Genomic DNA, 21,282 nt, shown 5'->3' on the forward strand with positions numbered 1-21,282 from the left:
CCCCATGTACGAAACTATTAGAAGAGTAATTACAAAAAAAAAAAAAAAAAAACATTGCGATGGGCACAAAATACCCCCTGCCCGCCCTTTGGTGGTGCGAGGGTTAAAATAATACTATATTTATTATTTTTGAAGGTAGAACTTTAAATTAACTTGTGATTTGTTCCTATGAAAGTATAAGCACGCTTTATTTTCTATGGAATAAAAATAACTCCTTCTATATTGATTTCAAGACTGCAGTTGTTTGAAGACTTTATATCAACACATTCTAACACAGAATATTATTTCCTGCAAATATAGTTTTATAAGTGATAGATTTATAAATATCGAGCGTTTATGAAAATTAAATGATATCTTTAAGTTTTACGTCCTACGGCTATGCTGGTTAGGGTAAAGGAGACGGTGATTATGAAAAATGAATGAAATGGTAGAATGAAGAACGTGGGAGGAAACGGGAGAACACCGAGAAAACCCACCCACGCACACGCTGTTTGTCCACCCCAAAGCTCACCTGGCGCGAGCTGGGATCGAACCAAGAACACCATACACCAGAGGTGAACGCTCTATCACTGAGTCACTGCGGCCCTCGAGTGTTTATCAAATATTTCTAAATTCAGATATATATCGTCCCTTTGTTTGCAAAGTGTCGTATCTTTAAAAAATCGATTTTTGAGTTAAGACCAGCCCCGAATTCCCCTTTAGGAGCTCTGAGCTCCCTCGTGGCTAAGCGGTTAGCGTAAGCGCCTCTGACGTGGGAGACCCGGGTTCGATTCCCGGCGGGAGCTCATGTGGTTCGGATTCCACGTTAATCAGTAGGTCCACGTCTCATATAGCCTCGCTGCTGAAAGGGACGCTAAACTAAAATCAACTCAATTCAACCCTTTAGGAGCTCTATAATCCTCTTTAATAGCTGTATCTAAATTCCTAAATATAACTGTGGAATGAGCAGTTTGATGTTCGTCGGATCTCAATTATAGAGAATTAAATTTCTCTCGAACTAACGTAACTCAAGATACGACACTTTGCAAGGGAAATTACGGTAAGTTTCTGTCGTTCACACAGTCGTATCTAAAAAAGTTTTATTTGTGTGTATGTATGTGCTCACCTTAATGAGTAATTTGTTTTAATATGTTGTTTAAACAAGCCTCAAATATTTATGTGCGTTCACAACTGGTCCCTGTGCTCAAGCTGGCTCGTAGAAAGCAGCCTTTTGAGGTAGTGGAACTGCAGCATACTGATTTCGTCAATTCATGCGATTCTCCAAAGATCTTAGATTTCCACAAACTCTAGAATCGGAGGGAAGTAATGCAAAAGACGTGAACTGGAAGAACGTAGGAGGCCGCGGTGGCTCAGTGGTAGAGCATTCACCTCTGGTGCATGGGGTCCTTGCTTCGATTCCAGCTCGCGCCAAGTGAACTTTGTAGTGGACAAACACCGTGAGCGTAGGTTTTCTCGGGGTTCTTCTGTTTCCACCTACTTCCTTCATTCCACTATTTCATTCATTTATCATTATCGCCGTCTCCTTTAGCCTCGTCTTCATAATCGTGGGACGTAAAACTTAAAAAATTTCATTTAATTTCATTTTGGAAGAACATGATGGAAATAAGAGTTTTGAAGAGGTCACCAACAACCAGCGACGCGACTAGGCTAGTTATCGCCGGGGCCAAAAACTCGCCTTAGTCGCCCCCTTCCCCCTTGACGAACCAAACTAAAACGCTCGTCGAGTACAGATATTGGCATCACAAAGTAATTCTTCTATTCCATTTTTTCTTGAAGTTGTGTAGGATAAATCAACACTTTGTTGCTTTAGAATAGGATATTTAATTATGACAAACAGTCAAGCTGTTGTCTCGAGTATTATACTCGGATATTTTAGAAATCTCTTAAATCGATGTACGCTAAATGCATATATAAAAAGCTGGAACTAAAATTTAACTTTTCATGCTCTTTTGGCTGCAAAAGTTTCACAATGTCCTCAAAAGATAGCTTTGAAGCAAACTTATCCTCTATGGATATGATCCTAAGGTTGGTGAGTCGTTGTCCTGTTAAGTTTCTTTAACTTTTATGATCTTTAGTTTGCTAAAACTCCTTCCCTTGCCTTATAGTGAAAATAAATACCCCCCCTCTCAAACCGGCGCTTGTGGCACAAGACCCGTTTCCCACCTTATTTACGTCACTGCCGACAACTATTTTCTACAAAACCAGCCACCTACAATTAGACTACAAGGAACTCCAGTTTAAGCGCCTCAAAAAGAACGTAAAAGATACTAAGGTTAAACTTAACCGGGTCATCTTTCTAGTTTATATAGTTCTCTTCCTTATACCGATATACAATCAAGTCTCATTCTCTAACAGGGTTGGCAAAAACCCTTGGTTTTTATTGAAAAAAAAAATTTTTTTTTTGTTTAAACGTTTTTTTTTTTTTTTTTTTTGTTTAAACCAGCTTTTTATGGTTTAAATAACTTGCTCTATATATTTATATTACACATGGCCAGAAATAAGGGTTTTGCCTTAGTCTTATTATGCAACAATCGGGTTATGCTGGAAGGGTCACATAAGCTTAAAGCGGAATCCAAACCGCTTCTCGGCTTACATCCGAGAGAAAATGCCCTCCATTTGAACTCAAAACCGGGACTAAGTGGCCACAAAAGCGATACGTCTGCCGACTCACTCACGAAGGACTCCTGATAAAAAAATACGTTATACTGATCTTCACGTACTTGTTAATATAATTGTCAAGAGTCATTTCAGAAGGACAAAAAGATAAACAGTTGCACAATTCAAGCCATTATACAGAATTACATATGGACACTTTCAAAATACTGCAAAGCACAGAAGAACTAATTTAGTCCAAGTTAGTTCACTAAGATTTTTTATTAGTCCAAGTTAAAGAAATACAACGACTTAATTTGCATATCAGTATGTAAAGCGAATAAAGATACGAATTATTTGAGTCCACTTTGGCTCTGACCCATTTATACATAAATAGGTACTTCTGATTTCAATAAATGCCTCTCGTGGGGTTTGTATGACCCTCCCCCCAAAAGGTACGGCATTTCGATGTATTTTATCAATAGTAAACATTATTAAAACGAAACCATATTTAGCATTTTTCTTTGATTGCAATTGCATATCAATAATAAACTATAAAAAAATCACAAAAGAAACATTCATAAAATAAAATTTAAAAACAAACAGAAGTTCCATTTGAAGTGTAATCTCTTTGAGTAATAAATGGGGAATTTAGGTCTGAATATAATACGAATAATATACGGGAGTGAAACGTGATAACCCACAAATGTGTGTTCATCAAGATTTTACGAACACTTACGCTTTTTCAAACATTTTTTTTTTTTTTTTTTTTTTTTGGCATAAACCATGGTTTAAACCAGCCAACCCTGCTCTCTAAGCATCAAAAATCGACTAATTAATCTGCATAGATTTTATATCCAATTAACTTTTTTTATTTTTTATTTTTATTTATTCACTTATTATTTAAAATCAACCCTGAATCCGTATTTATGAGCGATCTGAAAGGTAAACAATGAAGTGGGCAACAAGGGTAACGATATACATTTTTCGGGAAATTTACTTTGTATTAGTATTATTCAAACATGTATCAGACTGTTTTATTTCTATTTATCTAACCCGTTTTCCAAGCCCAGTTCATAAATTTCATTAATTCCAACTATTTTTTTCTCATTGTTATTAAACTGTGTTTAAGAAAACTCATAATCTTACTTTGTATCCTACCTTACTTTGTTTAAGTCTTGACCCTCACAATATTTCGATTTTCTCTGGACTCATCCTCAAGCGCAGACGTGATGCCAACTGGGATCTAATTTTAGATTACATTATTATATCACTTCAGAACATCACAAATATCAATATTGATGCGAAAACTTCGATCTCTATAACCCGTACGGAAGCTGGAGTTCGGAAAGACATTTTCGAAGGGAAAAAAATGGAAAAGGAACTACAATAAGTAGAACTATTAAACTAAAATACAAAAATTAAAACAAAAATCAATAGTGTCAATGTGAAAATTCAACAGAGACACTGTTTCACAAAAATTACTCAATTAACTTCTCAGCGCACTGAGTGCACAAAGGGTAAATGACATTTGTTCCATTATCTTGCAAGCCCGTTAACAGGTTTCAGCAACAACAGCGGAGGACACTAAGAAGCTACAGAAGTCAATACAACAGTTTGTTTGTACAAAAGCTCAGGAGAGGTGAATAGGATTTACAGAGGTATACCGCGGAACACTTGGTTCCGATTTTTCTATTTACAAGTTTGAAAGTAATATAATGTAATCGATAAATAGATTTCAACTAGCATTATGTCTGCGTCTGAGGATGATTCCAAATGGGATCGAAATATTGTGAGGATCACTTTAACACAAATGGAAGTTATGGGTACAAGGTAAGATTTTTTATTTTCCTCATGCTTAAAGAAAAGGGAAAAAATAACGGCCTTATTTCCGTGAAGGATATTATTTGTTCAGGGAATAAGTTACTCAGTTTTTGTACAGTTTCTTTAATTTAATGGATGTGAATGGATGTGTCAGTATAAACAGGAACTTTATATAATTAAAATTCGGGATGCGAAATGAATAATATATATACATTAACCCCTTCCTTGTGTTCTTCGGAATAATCCGTCAGGAGTACTTGTACATTCTGTGTTTGACGTTAATATTACGTTCTGAGAAGTGTGCGCGTATTCGGACCTGTGTTTGAACGAATAATCCGTCTTTTTTTTTTTTTTTTTTTTTTTTCTATTTTATGGTAAAGATTTTAATGTTTTGGACTAGTTATTCTGTGGTAGATTTTGGAGTACGAGAAGAAGAAGAAGAAAGAAAAATTCACTGAAAAAGTGTCACTGCAGAAATATTTGTGCATGTTTCTGTGGATAAATTAGTTGGTCGTTTTCGTGATTATTCTGTTACGGTGACAAAAGTAAGTAACAATGGCAAGTAAACGCAACCTAGAAGAAGATACTGCCTCTTGTCTGACGAATTCTAGCGACAGTGATTCAGATTGTTCATTCTCTGATGTATCATCTTCTGATATGGAAACTTCTGAAAACGAACAGCCAAATAGTAGTGATGGAACAATCTAGACACTCAATCGTACTTCTGTGTTTTCCGAGGTGTTTGTGAAAATAGTGATGTTCAAGTTAATATAAATGATAAGAGTGATACTCTGGAATTGTTGAAACTTTTTACTACAGACGATACTGTTGACCTCTTAGTGCTTGAAACGAATAGATATGCACAAAATATTTAGACACAAAAATATGTACTGAAGGAACGAAGTAGACTTGGAACGATGTAGATGAGATGTGGTTATACTTTGCAATTTTGATTTTGCAAGCAGTCTTCTTACCCCCACCCTTAGTGATTCTTTCCGCAACATTTCGATGAAGGACGACCATGGACTTACATGTCATTCGGTGTGTCCTTAGTCACTTCAGCGACCTCGAAAATTATTGGTTGGACACTACAGTCGGCGAGAACTATCTTGGCAGTGACGTCAACGCTCTCAGTTGCAAGGCTACCAATTTACGCTATTCACAAATAGTGCTTAGATGGCACACTGCACGCTTCGCACGTCACGTCGTAACTACAGTTTAAAATAATGCTGGTAGCGAAGTAGAGAGAATTCAGATAACAATGTATTTGAATAATACCAGCATATATATGTGCATTGTTACGACAAAGAAAGAAAAAATAAGATTAGATCCTATATTTATGTCGTCAAACGACAATATCTTTCCTTTCAAAAAGCAGTTTTCTATTTCCAATTGAATTTTTTTTAAAACCTAAATCCCAACATGCGCAGTATTTGTTGTAATGCCCACTCAGAATCTTTGAAGTCAATGCTTTTCTTAAGTTCGCAAAATAATTTATTTAAGGTGGCGACAATGCCTTCAGCACAGAGATTGTGAATTGTTCTACGAACTACTACTTCATCGAAAGAATCTAAATTTATTTGTCTTTTCTGTGTATTTGGCCTTGCTTTACAGGGTGTTACGACAGGTTGTCCAGACTTTACTCCTTCTCTTTGACAATTCGCCACACGGATCTCTCACTGACACATGTTGCTTGGGAGGTTTCATGAAAACTGTAAGATTTATTATTGTTTGCTGCAAGAAAAGTTGTAAACATTAAAAACAATGTCTCCTGCATCACAATGCAACGGCTTGTCCTTCTTTAAGATACTATCACCCATTCTTATATACAAAATTTCGAGAACGAGAATAAAACAAAGGATTGACAACTTTCATCAGTCAGCACAGACTGAACAGCCCTACACAAAGAAAACACGTGCTTTTCAGTTCAGTTCATTTCGCTTTTGTTTTTTTAATTTGTTTTTGTGTTTTTCCTGGAAGTGTTGTTCTTATGTCCTATTGGTAAATGTTATATTTTTCGAAGCTACATTCACTAACCCCCACGTTCTGTTTCCGCGACCAGGAAACACGTTCACATATCATCCTCTAACTCAAGGACCGTGATAGGTAAAGACATTGGAGTTTCTTTAAAATAAACTTTGGACTTCCCTTCCCATTTCGTCCACAGCATGTTTGTGTCTGTCTTCAATAGAACGAAAGTTTGTAGCATGTTGAAATCTGAGTGTTGTTAGAACAGAATAAACATAAATGGCTATCATTTAAAATTATTTTCCACATACTTATAATATAAAATTCAAATATAAAATAACCATGTTCTTCATGAAAGTTATATAAATATAATAGCAAAAAATGTAGCATTTATGTCTCCTCGAACTCCAGTTATCGTTATACAAAGATGAGAAGTGTATTTATCAAAAATGAATCTCCCATTTCGGTTCATTTCCTTTCGCTTTCCTGTTGTAGAGAAGGGAGCGTGCTTTTAAGTTGGTATTTGTGTTCGCGCATTTTCTCTTTCCTGGGATTGGACGTTGAATTGAACGAAACGTCTGCTTTAACCAGTGGGATAGCATTTGAGCAAGAGCGAAGTCTACGTCACTGCCAGGATAATTCTCGGGCACTGTAATATTGGTGATTTTCGATTATTTTTACATGTCATCCCTTCTCACCCCACTCCTAAGGGTTCTGTCCGAACTATTCCGATCAAGGATGACCATTTACTTACAAGACATTGGGTGTGTGTCTATTTACCTTAGCAACTTAAAAAACTACTGACTGGACACTAATATCAGTGATTTTCGATTATTCTTACGTGTCACCTTTTCTCATCCCTCCCTCTAGGGGTTTTGCCTGCCCCATTTCAATGAAGGACTGCCATAGACTTAACGGCATGAGCTGACCCTATTCACCTAAAGGACCTCGAAAACTATGGATTCGACACTAATATCGGTTATTTTCGATTATTTTTACATATCTCTCCTTCTCATCCCGCCCCTCACCCCTGGGTAAGTAGAGTGTCTTGTCCACCTAGATTTCATTTACATGTTTTAGGTCATCAGCGTACATAGTTCGGTTGAAATTATTCCAGTCGTTCCAGAGTTATTCTGAAACATTTCTGTACAAAACTGTGAAGAATTTTTTAAGAGAAATTACACAGGTAAGGACAAGTCTCATTCCGAATATTACACAGGCAAGGACAGCTATTTTCAAGTTGTCATTTTGGATCCTAACCAGCAGCCAGAAAGCACCTGCTGATGGGAATAATCAAGTGGTCGAAATTATTGTCCCTATGAGAAACCTACACACAGATTTATGAATACATACATTCTTTTATTCACTAACGCGCATCGTAAAATGTGAACTTTAACTTACTATCCAATAATCAATTATCTACATATTGAGACTTTCGAGACCCATTTTCTCAATGAAGGGATAGGTTTATGCACTTCATATAAAATACTGTATAAGAAGCCAATTTACTTAGGCGTTTATGATTTGTACTGTAAATTTGTACATACTAGTGAAGGAAGTTGTGGAACAAGATAGAATCCATATAAGGAACCAGATTTTAAGTTTGACGGAATCAAAGAACAGATTCACTCAGCGCAATCGGTGAACTCAGACAGTGGATCCGGTTCTGAAATAAAGAATTGACGAGATGATCAAATTATCGATATGTATGAAACCGGACAAAAACAATACTTTAGGACGGGTGGATACTGCATGACAAACGAGACAATAATGAACCTTTTGCGCATGTTTAGAAAAAAGTAAACGAATAAACGAACCTCGTTCCTTTTTAAGGCGGGGGAAGGGGTGGGGGGGGGGTGACTAGTAATCTTACCAGAATATTCCTTTTTATTCTTCCTGTGTTACAAGGTATTGTTATATTTAATTGTAATCCAAAAATTAATTACATTAACGTACAGACTAAGTTGAGTTGATTTTGAGTTTAATGTCCCCTTCAGCAGCGAGGCTATACGAGACGGGACCTACTGATTAACATGGAATCCGAACCACATGAGCTCCCACCGGGAATCAAACCCGGGTCTCCCACGCCAAAGGCGCGTACATTAACCACTTAGCCACGAAGGAGATCCTTAATGTACAGGCTATTCTGCAGTACAGCTAGATGAACCGTTCTCGCATGCTGATTTAAAAATAAAAATAATAAAAATAAAAATATAAAAACAAAATATGTCCAACTGAGATATAACGAAACTTTCCAACACTAAGTCATTAAATAGAACTGTATGTATGTATTAACTTTTCTATCTTCTAGCAGATCCTAGGATTAATAATATTTTTCTCATGTTCTTTTTTGGCCCGGAAATGTTATTTCCACACTTCTCGATCTTCAGCTTCCTCTACTACTTTTCTTTTTAGTTTTTTATTTTTCGAAATGAAATGAAATGAAATCTTTAAGTTTTAGGTCCCACGCATATGCCGGTTAGGCTAAAGGAGACGGTGATGATGAGTAATGAATGAAATGGTGGAATGAAGAAAGTGGGAGAAAACGGGAGAACCTCGACAAAACCCACGCACAGGGTGTTTGTCCACCACAAAGTTCACTTGGCGGGGGCTGGGATCGAACCCGGGACCCCAAGCACCAGAGGCGAACGCTCTACCACTGAGCCACCGCCGCCCCTTTTTATTTTTCGAATCATTGATCGTCGTTCCTACTCCTCGCTTTAACTCCATTTTGTTCTCCCTTCTATATTAGTATGAAGAAGACAATCTCTTCGCAAGATGTGTTCAATCCCATTGCCCTTCCTATGAATGATGTTGGCTAAAACCGTCCTCTTCTCTCCTACCCGTTTCAAAACATCTTCATTTGTTACTCTCTCTGTCCATTTTATCTTCTCCATTAGAACACCACATTTCAAAGCTTTTTAAATATTTCTTCTTTAACTTTCGTAATACCAAAGTCTCTGAACCATACAGTCCAATACTTCATATATGGCCCTTGACCAACTTCTTTCCTAGTAAAATATTAAGCCTGCTAGTTAAAAGTGATCTTTTTTTTACTGAATGCTTCTTTGGCTATGACAATTCTTGACCTGATCTCTCTGGTGCAGTAAGCTTCATCAACACCAATATAATCTCTCTATAACTTATGGTTTCCGAGATATGGCTCCTTAAACCTTCCGAAATCGGATTATCGGATATTCCGTGGCCAATATCTCGGAAACGGCAAGAGTGACGCGAAAAATTCCATTAACTTTCTGAGATAGTTTTTGATGCTCTATCGAATGGAGAGCTCAAAATTGAAACATTCGCAAATAATAGACAGATATATATATATGAAAGAGAGAAAGCACTCAACAACATTATTAGTAAAAATGAAGCTATAACACTAATTTCGTTTTCCATATAGTAAAGTCTATTTTTGAGGTCTAAACAAGAAAACTTAAATATGGATTCAAGGTCGCAATTAAATATCATCTAAGAACTTAATGAAATCACTAACAGATGAAATGAAAATGAAATCTTTGAGTTTTACGTCCCACGGTTATGCCGGTTAGGCTAAAGGAGACGGTGATGATGAGTAATGAATGAAATGGTGGAATGAAGAAAGTGGGAGGAAACGGGAGAACCCCGAGAAAACCCACGCACACGGTGTTTGTCCACCACAAAGTTCACTTGGCGGGGGCTGGGATCGAACCCGGGACCCCTAGCACCAGAGGTGAACGCTCTACCACTGAGCCACCGCGGCCCCCCACTAACAGATGAAATCTACGTGGACGAATTAGTGAATTCCGGTATATACGATATTAGATGTGATTGTAATCTAACATATATCGGCTCGAGGAAAAGAAAATACGGAAACAACGACAAACAAACACATTTGGGACGCTAAAGAAAACTGTTGACCGATACCACGACTATCTAAGCATTTGTGTAATTCTAAACACTTATAGAGAGTGTTCATTACCTCCACCATTCAGTTAGATGGGGAAGTATTCTTCCATTGTCTACGAAATCAACTGCAGTTTTAACTTTTTCTACATACTTCTTGTTCTACTCTACTTAAATGATAATTACTTTGGGCAATTCTGCGACACATAATTTTAATATTTGCAAATATCAATAAAATTTAAATACTATTAAATTAATATGTAATGCCAAATGCATTTTTACAAATAAATGAGATCATTTGGAGTTTAACGTCCCTTTTCAGCAACAAAGCTATATAAGACGTAGACCTACTCATTAACGTGGAATCCGAACCACCTGAACTCCAGCCGGGAATCGAACCCGGGTCTCCCACGCCAGAGGCACATTTTCACAAATAAAGAACATTGAAGAGAAAATCAGTCAAATGAGACCATAAAAATCCAGGTTAATCTCAACAAAAATAGAAAAACAGAAATGAATAAGCTTAAAGACAAAAAACGTATTTCAGATATTTGTCCCTCTTGCAAAGTAGGAAGATCCGTATTTGAATAATACTTTACATTAGAATGAAGGGTTTGAAAATAAACTTTGATAAAGGAAATTTGGATGAACAATGGGATTAATGACGAAACAAAAGAATTAATATGTAAACAATGATAAAGACAATAAAATTCACTTCAGTATTACTGTATATTTTACCCTGTGAACGTTTCCAAATGTGACTGCTTACTGATTAAAGAATGCTTATCGTTTTATTTATTTATTTACTTATTTCTCTTTTTCTCCTCAGTTGTATACTTATAATTTTATGCCGTTTTAGAGAACTTAGTTATGTGAGTGCTTTCCAGACGCAATTTATATTCTGTTTCCGTATGAAGAAATTATGAAATCTGTGCATTTAACTTTGACCAGGGAAACATGAGCTTCAATTTGGCATTATTACTTTTTTCTTTCTTTCTCTCCGTATATTATGACCGATAAAGGGAAAGGAAGTCACTGGAAAGTTTTACACGGTAAATATAAGAGTATAAAAAAAGTTGGTTGCCTTATTAAGTAAATAATAATGCGAAGGACATCTTCCTTACTACACTGACAGGGACAAATCCTGTTGAAATCTCTTGAAAATTACTACGGGTGTAAGTGAAACTAGTAACAAAATTTTTTTTGGATTTACACAGAGTTGTAATAGATACACTGATGCTTTTGCAAAGATGGCGACGTCATATAAATGAATACGTTTATATTATATATACTGTTAAATACGAACTCTTAATTAAGTAATTATCAATTCCTTTCAGCATGCACATCTCAGTGTGACCAATTACCGGAGCGAAAAACTGAATATGGCCAAAAAGTGACGTATCATGTTATCTTCGTATTGATTTGATTCATATATTGAAATTTGCTTGCCTGTACACCGGAGGAAATTTAAAAAGGCAGAATCTTAAACAAGAATTAACAACAACAACAACTACTACTAGGAACACTGGTTTCAGTTTCTGGTCATGTTTATTTTTCCCTCCCTTTTCCTTTATAGTAGTCTAGCACTAAAACTCATACATAGGGGAAAACAAAGAACAAACGTCTCGTGAAAGTAGGGATTAATTCCGTTAAAAAAAAAAAAAAAAACCGTAATGAAATAAATATAAAAAAGATATCGTCGTCATTACATTAGCATATATTACAATATACCTGATATTGTAACTTACAGCTGGACATTTAGGTTCTCCCTGTGCTTAAATCTCTATTCTTCGTTATATGTATCTATCTTATATTTATTGTAGGGCCTATCTTATATTTAATAATCTAGAAAAGTCTTTTGACCGCATGAATTTGGAATTGTTGTTCGGAGTTCTAAAGAAGGCTGGATTGGAATGGAAAGATCGAATACTCATAACAAACTTACGTATGAACCAACACGTAAGTGTTAGAATAGGGGAGGAAATAACAGAAGAGAGTGTGATTGGAACAGAAGTTCGACAGGAATGCTGTCTCTCGCCAACATTATTTGATATCTATCTAGAAGAGATAATGAAAAAGAGCCTACATAATCAATACAGCATTTCAGTAGAGGGTACGATGATTAGATACATACGGTTTGCAGATGATATGACACTTGTGGAGGAATCTGAAAAGAAAATCAGTAAGATGATGGAAAACTTGAGAAAGGGCTGTGAAGAATATGGGTTGATAATAAATGTTTATATATATATATATAACCACAGTGATTGGAACTAACCGGTCGGTATCCAATATAGAAATACAAAGGAGAAAATAGAACAAGTAATAGTTCTCGATAGCCCGGGTAGTATTATTAGTGATATGAAGTATAAACGTAAAATAAAAGCAAGGATAGGAATAGCGAAAGGAGAAAGAAAAATTTGTTCTGTGGGACCTTGAATAAAAAGTTGAGAAAAAATAAACTCATAAAATGCTTTGTGTGGAGTGTTGTACTGTATGTGGTAGAAACATGGACATTACGCAGAAATGATGAAAAACGACTGGAAGCTTTCGAAATGTGGGTGTGGAGAAGAATGGAGCGAAATAGCTGGTTCGAGCGGAAAACGAATGAGAGGATATTAGAAATTGTAGGGGAGAAAAGAACAATTTTAGATCTTATTGAGAAGAGGAAGAGAAACTGGTTGGCCTATTGACTAAGAAGGAACTGTATCATGAAGGGCGTCCTAGAGTGGACAGGAAAGAGGAGAGGGGCAAAGGAGGCTACAACTGATGGACGATATCAATATAGAAAAATCGTACGTAAAGAGGAGACTGTGGAGCATGGAAACTTCCCAGTTGCGGCAAGTGACCTGCCAATACTAACACAATGATGATGATGTAAGAATTCATTTCCCAAAGTTACTTAGTGCTGTTTCCGAACATCCCGTATGTATTAATCCAATATTCTCGGGATTGCTGCCAGAGTAGGTGTTGCTGTGCTGAGCTTTCGTTACCATACAGCGGCAACATCTTCAGAGCTATAAAACCATTGCCGCTGTATGGTAACGAAAGCTCAGCACAGCAACACCTACTCTGGCAGCAATCCCGAGAATATTGGATTAATAGTAGACGCCAGCAAAGCTTCAAGATCATCCCGTATGTATGTTTACAAACGTCTGTACATAGACTGGCGAAAGATTACAGTAAGGCAAAGGTAAAACCAAGCGTATTAAGGCTGATTAGTTGTTGAAATTTATCATTCCTTTTCACTGCCAAGGCTATGACACGCGGACCTACAGTTTAAAGTTGAATCTAAACCACCTTAATGTGTTTAATTCTTTATGATCCGTCATCGGGGATCAAATCGGGAGGCAACGTGCTGCAAACACGTACGTAATAATGACAGACCAGCAAGGAAGGCTAAGCAGTAAGTTAAGCAGTAAGCATTAATAGTTTTCAAAAGGATTCAAGGTTCATTGAATAGCTGAATTCTTAATAAAATATTGCGGGCATGGTGGTCTAGTGGTAAAGCGATCACCTTTGATGTGGGAGGTCCAGGCTCGATCCCAGGCCATGTGACTGTGGAGAAAAACATAGCGTTCGTGGGTTTCCTCGGAATTATTCCGTTTCCTTCAAATTCTCATTGTTTCATTAATCATCAGTCTATTTAGCCTACTGTGCATAATCCTGGTAGTGTAAAAAACCTCAAATTTTTTATTTAATTAAAAAATATTAATTCCATTATATAGTTAGTATGTCAACTGAAAAAAAAAAATTTAAAAAAATTGTCATGATTTTGTTCTTATTCGCGTTTTCTAAACGCAATGTAAAATGTCAACCAACAAAAAAGATGCGAAGTCAACTAGTTTCTTAGCTTTGTAGAAAATGAATCTAATACATCAAACCAATACTGAAACGAATGAAAATTGGAAGATTATGTGCTGTATGAAAAACAAACACACACACAAAAAGAAACTATGCTAAATATCAAGACACGTGGACCTTTTCTATCACTTTGTACCGTAATTTATCTTCACACAATTTCAACAGGATGTATATGAGACATTGTTAGGGTCATCAAGTCTAGGAGGCTTAGGTGGGCAGGTCATGTAGCTAGAATGAAAGAAAGTAGAAATGCTTTCTAAGTCTTGACTGGGAGACCAATCGGAAAACAACCATTAGGAAGACCTAGGCGCAGATAGGAGGACAATATTAACATGGATCTCGCAAAGATAGGACTACAAAGTAGAAACTGGATCCAGTTGGCTAAGGATAGAAGTCAGTGGAGAGCTTTTGTGAGCGCGGCATTGAACCTTCGGGTTCCGTAAGCCATTAGTTAGTATATGAGACAGTTTGTGTACTTCAGAAAGAATAGTAACTCCATTAGAACTATGCTATCGTTAAAACAAAATTAATAATAGATAAAACTCATTGGGCCTTACGCAGAGTCGTTCTGACGCGAGATTAGTACCGTACTAAAGAGTTCGACTAACATATGTTTCCTGCAGTAATCAGGCCTTTAGTATGACGCGCTAAACGTACGTCAAAACGTCTTTGCATAAGGCCATTAAAACTAAAAAATGTAACTGATCTAAGATAATGTAAATTACGTGTAACAAATCGAATATATTTAGCGTACCAAGTTGCAATCTTCCATTAAATTTAAATATTTGTAAAGCAAATTATACCCACCCAGATAGGATAACAGTGAATAATAGGACTGGAAAATAGGACACTTCTAAATACGTACTATTATCTGGGAACAAATATGTAGACGCGCACATAAAAGAATTTTCGTCTTAAATGTCGATGGTGATTTCCCCGTTGGAACAGTTAACGATTAACAATATAAACCCTACGTTACAAAGAGAAGAAAACAGGATTGCCCTGTTACCCGTTCAGAACGGGATTTTCCCTAATCATCCTCTGTATGACATTTGTTTTCATACTATGCTGTACATACTCTACATTTGAGTCTCATTGTATTATGATTATCATCTTCCATAATCGAAATAATAGAACAGAAACGGAACTTTACTATTTTCACTTTACATTATTTCGGAATTTGATTTAAATCAACGATTTTTATTTAAAAAATCAAGTGATTTAAATCAATCCATCCTGTACACATTTCCACAGTTGCCAAATTTAAAAATTCTGTAAATTCCCTTCTCTTAAGTAAAGGTAAGGATACTGGTATAGTAAAATCGCTCGAACCATCCCCAGGCGGCTACAAAGGAAGCGGAACACAATTGAAGGAAACCGCGTGTTTCTTTGTTACATGGGAGGGATAATTGAACATGTCTTTCCAGTTGAGGGTGGCCTGCCAGTTGACCTGCTGAAAAAGAAAGCGAGGTTGCAATTTTCACCCTCTTGCTTACTGATTCTTCAGTAGTCTTCGCAGAAAGACAGATTTATCTAGTTTTTTCGTTACTTTTGTTTTCATTGCATCCTCCTCCTTCCGTCTCCTTTAGCTTGTGGGACGTTAAACTGAAATATTTCATTTAATTTGAATTCAATTTGGATATGTTGTAATGAAGAGAAAAAAGAAATCAATCATTAGTTTCATGATATGGGCTTATATTACTCTTAAATATAGCATATTGTTAATATTATGTAACTTCCATAACGATAACGCTTTACGAACCAAACATGTTAAGTAGTTCGCCCCTGTCCTCGCCCCCCCGCAAGGCAGTGCCGCAAAAGCCTGATGAGAAAAAAATACAATCTTTATTTGCCGCTCCCAGAAATCCGTCCTTGACCGCCCATGTCCATACTATTATACTGAATTCCTTTGATGATTGTTGTGTTTTATTATTATTATTATTATTATTATTATATAATGTATCCATCAATAATAAAAATTTAGCGATGGCAACAACGTATTACTTCGACACCGAACACGTGCCGTTTATGGCTTATTTGGAGTGTTATTTACGAGGGCGGTTAGGGCAAATTTTCCGCTCGAGTTCAAAGGAAGCCGGTTGGGGACCAATAGAACGTCTCGACTATAGCACATGAGGCATCTTCGTTTTACCAGATTATTAATAATCCATATATGAACACACAACCAATTAAGTCTTTAACTTTTTTTTTTTTTTTTTTATTAAGTAGTATATTCTTTTTATGTGGTTCAATACTTTTCTTTTGTACTTGTTAATATTTTCTATGTATTGGTGCTTTTTTTTAAAAAAAAAAAAAAAAAAAAAAAAAAAGAATATATGTATGTGGTTAAGTGCTCGGAGAAGGCTGCTGAGACAACTTCGCCACGTAAAAGAAGTCATAAATAAATAAATAAATTTCACATGGGATGTGGCAAATACATATTTTAAGCCAATTCTGAAACTAGGCATGTACTAAGAAACACGACTGAAGAAAGTAATTATAATCGAATTAACGTTGTTATTTCAAACAAATTTTGAACTTTTTTTTTCTTTTTTACAGTGGTAATTATCTAAGAAATTTTGGGTTTGGGAAAATTTTAACAACCATGTTAATTACAAATAAAGCATGCTCGATGTAATTGTGGGAAAAATTCCACTAACTTCTGCTACGTAGTCACTACAAGACAGTATTGCATCTAATCTGCATCAAGGCATGACGAAGCACAAGCACCCAAATGATAACATAGGATGTATGGATAGAGAGAAGACGCGTTAGAGAAGTCCAAATGAAATCTTTCAGTTTTAGGTCCCACGATTATGCCGGCCAAAGTAAAGGAGACGCTGATGATGAGAAATGTACGCAGTGGTGGGATGAAAAAGTGAAAGGAAACGGGAGAAACCCGAGAAAACCCACGCACACGATGTCTGTCTAACAAGAAGTCCATTTGGCGCGAGCTGTGATCGAACCAAGGACCCCAGGCACCAGAGGTGAACGCTCTACGACTGGACCACTGCAGCCTGTTAGATGAATCGAGTATATGCATAAACGAAAATTTCTTTCTTGCAACATTTGCTATTATGACTACTTATTCCTACAGTTGAAACTAATGCATTGTTTAGCCACAAAAATGCGTCATCAGTCAATCTGTGGTCGATTCAGTTGAACTGACGAAATTTTCAACTGTCTTCCGTATGCCAGAACTTCCAAATCGCCTGCTAGTCGAAAGTAACGAGTCGACTTGCAAGTAAGTTAAAAGATATTCTATTTTTTGGGTCCAAGGGTAGTCGACTAGGTTGCCAAGTAGAAACGCCTGTCACCGGGCGGAAGGGACAGTAGAGCATGAATAATTTAGACATGGCCCACTTCGGAACTAACGAGATTATATTTTTATAAAAGTTCAATACTGAAATAACAGTAATGCCCAGCAAGCGAGAACGAGTGAAGACGTGTTAAAGCCAGGTTGGTTTATCTCTTTGTTACAATTCAATACAGATGCGGACCAGTGTTCTAGAATCTTACCAATTCATGCTAATAAGAGTGTAATGTAGTTATTTTTCCTTTTAAAGTGTTACAAGCTGGTACTATTTTGAAAAGGGGTTGCGGTGGCTCAGTGGTAGAGCGTTCACCTCTGGTGCGTGGGGTCCCTGATTCGATCCCAGGTCGCGCCAACTGGGCTTTGTGGTGGACAAACACTGTGTGTGGGTTTTCTCGGGATTCTCAAGTTTCCTCCCACTTTCTTCATTCCACCATTTCATTCATTTCTCATCATACCGTCTCCTTTATCCTACCCAGTAGAAACGTGGGCTTTAGTGCCGTATCGCCGGACCAGTTTGAAAACTAAGAAAAGCACCAAAACGTACTGCATTCGGTTATATTTTGTTGGATTACATTAAGTTACGTTAGGGACATAAAAGCCACAGTGCAAGAACACAAACCAACCTTTGTAGGTGGCTACTACAATAACACGAATGCTACCTAACCGAGTCAGGGAAGGAGCTAGCAGGAGGTGCCTGAGCGGAGCAAGGGGTGCGTCCGAAGAAAGCAGGCGTGTCAGCGACGGTGGGTATACGCGTAAGCAAGGTTAGTCAAAACATGTGGGTTTTGGCGATCATAAAAATTTCAATAGCACCTGTCATGGTCTCATACTTGCAACGCTTCACTCGCTAACATACATTACAGCATCTGTACACTGTGCAGACATACATTCCCGTTCAGTTAGAAGTCACCTTCAAAACTGAGGCTTGTAAACTTTTTCCAATTTCAAGAAGAAAATCCTGTACAACAATTTCCTAGAGTTTCCTCTTCTTACATAAATACTCCGCTAAATATCCTTCGAAATGCTTTTCCTTCTTCCCCAACGCCATGCCTTTCGCGCTACTATATCATAAGAAATGTACCTCTCCGCGAAATAGTTCTTCTACCTCCACATACAGTGCCGCTTACAGCATCAAAAACAACCAACAAAAACATCAACTTTCTTCACTTTTACCATAGTAGTGGCATGTTAACGTTAGCCATTACGATGTAGTGAGGAAATTCATTCCTAGCACGCATACAACGAATGTGACACTCCGATTGATTGTATAACAACCTGTGTTGGCGACGAAAAAGTAAAGTATTACGTTATGTGGAGCGGCATGATTATTGAAATTGAGCAGAAAGTGTGGCAAATGTAGGAAGGAATTGAAAATAAAGAGAGGGAGGAGCAGGTACGTATTCAAATGTGAACATCGTATTGGCGGTTTGAAATGTCTTGGCTCAGTTTGCAGTGAAAGCTATTTTTGGGTAAACTGTGCAATACAGGCTCCACTGCTAAGAGCGCCGATTTCTCCGTAAATTTGAGGGGGGGGGGACTTTCAGGTGCAGAAGGTATATATACATATATATGAGGATTTTAAGACAAATTGCATTCAAATTATGCCAAATATTGTATATTCATAAATACAATAGCGGAATCCACATGAGCTTGGGGGGGGAGGGGCAGGATCGGTACCCTTGTCCGCAGCGCACCGTCAAGTAGGGCAACTTTAAAAGGTATAGCAAGTAAAATAGGGATAGTAACGGGTTAGCTTAGGGTTAGGGAAGTTTTGATCCATTTTCATAAACTTAGGGTGTACTTTCTCGTTTCTGACTGAATACACCAGTTGGAGTGGGCATTGTAAAGTTAACCCCTATTTTCTTTTAGATGACTCAAAGTTGTCGACAGATAAGGTACCTAAGCTTGTTTCTGCATCTTAGTTTACGCGCCATTGCTGACACACCCTGTCCCTTACGGAAGCCCCTGTCGCTACCGCTAGGCCCTCCTGCTGCATTCCCGCTTTTAATTGGTTAAACATGATTCGTGCTTTTCAGCATTTTTTTTTAATACTGTAGTTTTTAGGGCATATTTCCGGACGCAGTATTTACGCGCAACACAGTAAAGTCGTCTTCAAGTGAATGTGCACAGAGGAATCCTTAAGAAACACTTTATGATAAACAACGTAGTTCCTCATAAATAATAATAAAAAAGTTTTTCAGCTTGAAATTACAAAACCTACTCTGTGGTACGAAGGTCTTTATTCTTATCATGTACCAGAGTCAATATTACATTGCCCGCTGAGTTGTTATCCTTTTACAGACGGAGAAAATCACTACTCTCATCAGTGAGAAGAGGTATATTAGAAAATGATAAAATGAATAGATCTTATTTTGTGTATAGATCAACCTTCGCTAACGCGCCTGGTCCCTACGAACGCAACACTACTGCGTGATTTTCGCTCTTGTTGACAACAGCACCAAGCATGCATTACCAGTAAAGATGGGACAATAGTATGTTGCAAAATACTACACCTTTTCGGCGCTCATAGACACGAATTTAAATGTGTAATGAAACTGCGGTACACTCTCATTCTTTCAAGACCTACTACTGACCTGCAATGGGTTAAACGTAAAACTCCTTGACAACTCCAGTAAGTTATCTGCTTGCTCATAAAACTGAATAGCCATGTGTTGAATAAGAAATTGTGTATCGAATCGATGAAAGTCTAAAAACATTGCCAATTCCAGTGGCATCGCCATCTGAAGAAAATTCAACACCGTCCTCAAATACTGACAAAGATCACTCCTCCGCTTCTCAAGAAATGCAGGATCCTTATTACCTATAACCTTCTTTGGTGGTAGAATATCTTTAGGTACACTATGCTCTGAAACTAGTTTATCATGAAGCTCAACAAAGTCACTGTATCTGTGAAACACATACCAAGAGACATCAGCAATTTTGACAATTATTCGGTAGGACATATAATTCTCTACCGGTAGCACTTCCGGTATATCAACAGTTGTCTCATGCCTATTATTATTGAAACAAGCCATTTTCAAAATGCCATTACACTTGTTAAATCACATTATATATTCAGTGATAATACTTGGTTCATCAACGCTGAGAAGTGCAAATTAATGATGTTGCAAAGGAAATGTTTTAAAATTACTCCAAATAACACAAGACTGCAAACACAATTTCTTCGAGTGTGTTACGCAATTAAATCCGAGTTGGAACATAACTCGCACTACATCATCAGTCTGTACGATTATGAAATAAATATCATTCAAAATATTTAAACAGTTATTGTGTTACACTGTCAATCCATTTTTTAAATAAATTATAGTTCTTGATTATGTTTTACGTTTTAGTGGGCGTTTTCTACATATTTTTACCGCGTGACCATGAACTAGTGAACTAAATTCACTATACTGTCAAAATAAGCAGTATTTTACTTCTTGCCTTTCACGCTTATTTTTTTAGAATGTAAATGCTTAAACCTCTTGAAATAAAAGTAATCTAATAATACATTTTAAATTTAATAACTTTTTTCGAAAGTAACAAGCTTAGTCAAATAAATGTATTAAGCTATAATTATCTTAAAGTTATTTTAGTAGTAACACGAGTTATTAATAATATAAACCACCCTACTTTTAACTACAGGGACATTTTTTCTACATAAATACAATGGTAACACTGGAAAACATGTAGACCAAATACCAAAGGGGTGATATCTCCCCTTCTGCAGAACAGTATCCATTATATTAGAAATGTTCCTTAGTGTCCTTAGAATCAAAAAATAGCTGTTGGTCAACATATACAGTGACTCACAAAATTGATCGTACACC

The 21,282-nt window shown here is 36.9% G+C and overlaps 1 protein-coding gene across 1 annotated transcript in view; it reads right to left on the reverse strand.

Annotated features, from left to right (window-relative positions):
- The window catches only part of LOC145669692 (nischarin-like), a 36,903-nt gene extending 16,023 nt beyond the window's left edge, over positions 1 to 20,880 (reverse strand). The window contains exon 1 of the mRNA XM_081737980.1: positions 20,047 to 20,880. Within this exon, the coding sequence (XP_081594106.1) occupies positions 20,047 to 20,487 (441 nt within the window). The 5' untranslated portion in view covers positions 20,488 to 20,880. The remainder of the gene's footprint in view (positions 1 to 20,046) is intronic.
- Between the last annotated feature and the right edge of the window lie 402 nt (positions 20,881 to 21,282).

This window comes from Thermobia domestica, chromosome 14 (assembly GCF_964235325.1).
Source record: "Thermobia domestica chromosome 14, izTheDome1.hap1.1, whole genome shotgun sequence".
NCBI classification, from domain to species: domain Eukaryota; kingdom Metazoa; phylum Arthropoda; class Insecta; order Zygentoma; family Lepismatidae; genus Thermobia; species Thermobia domestica.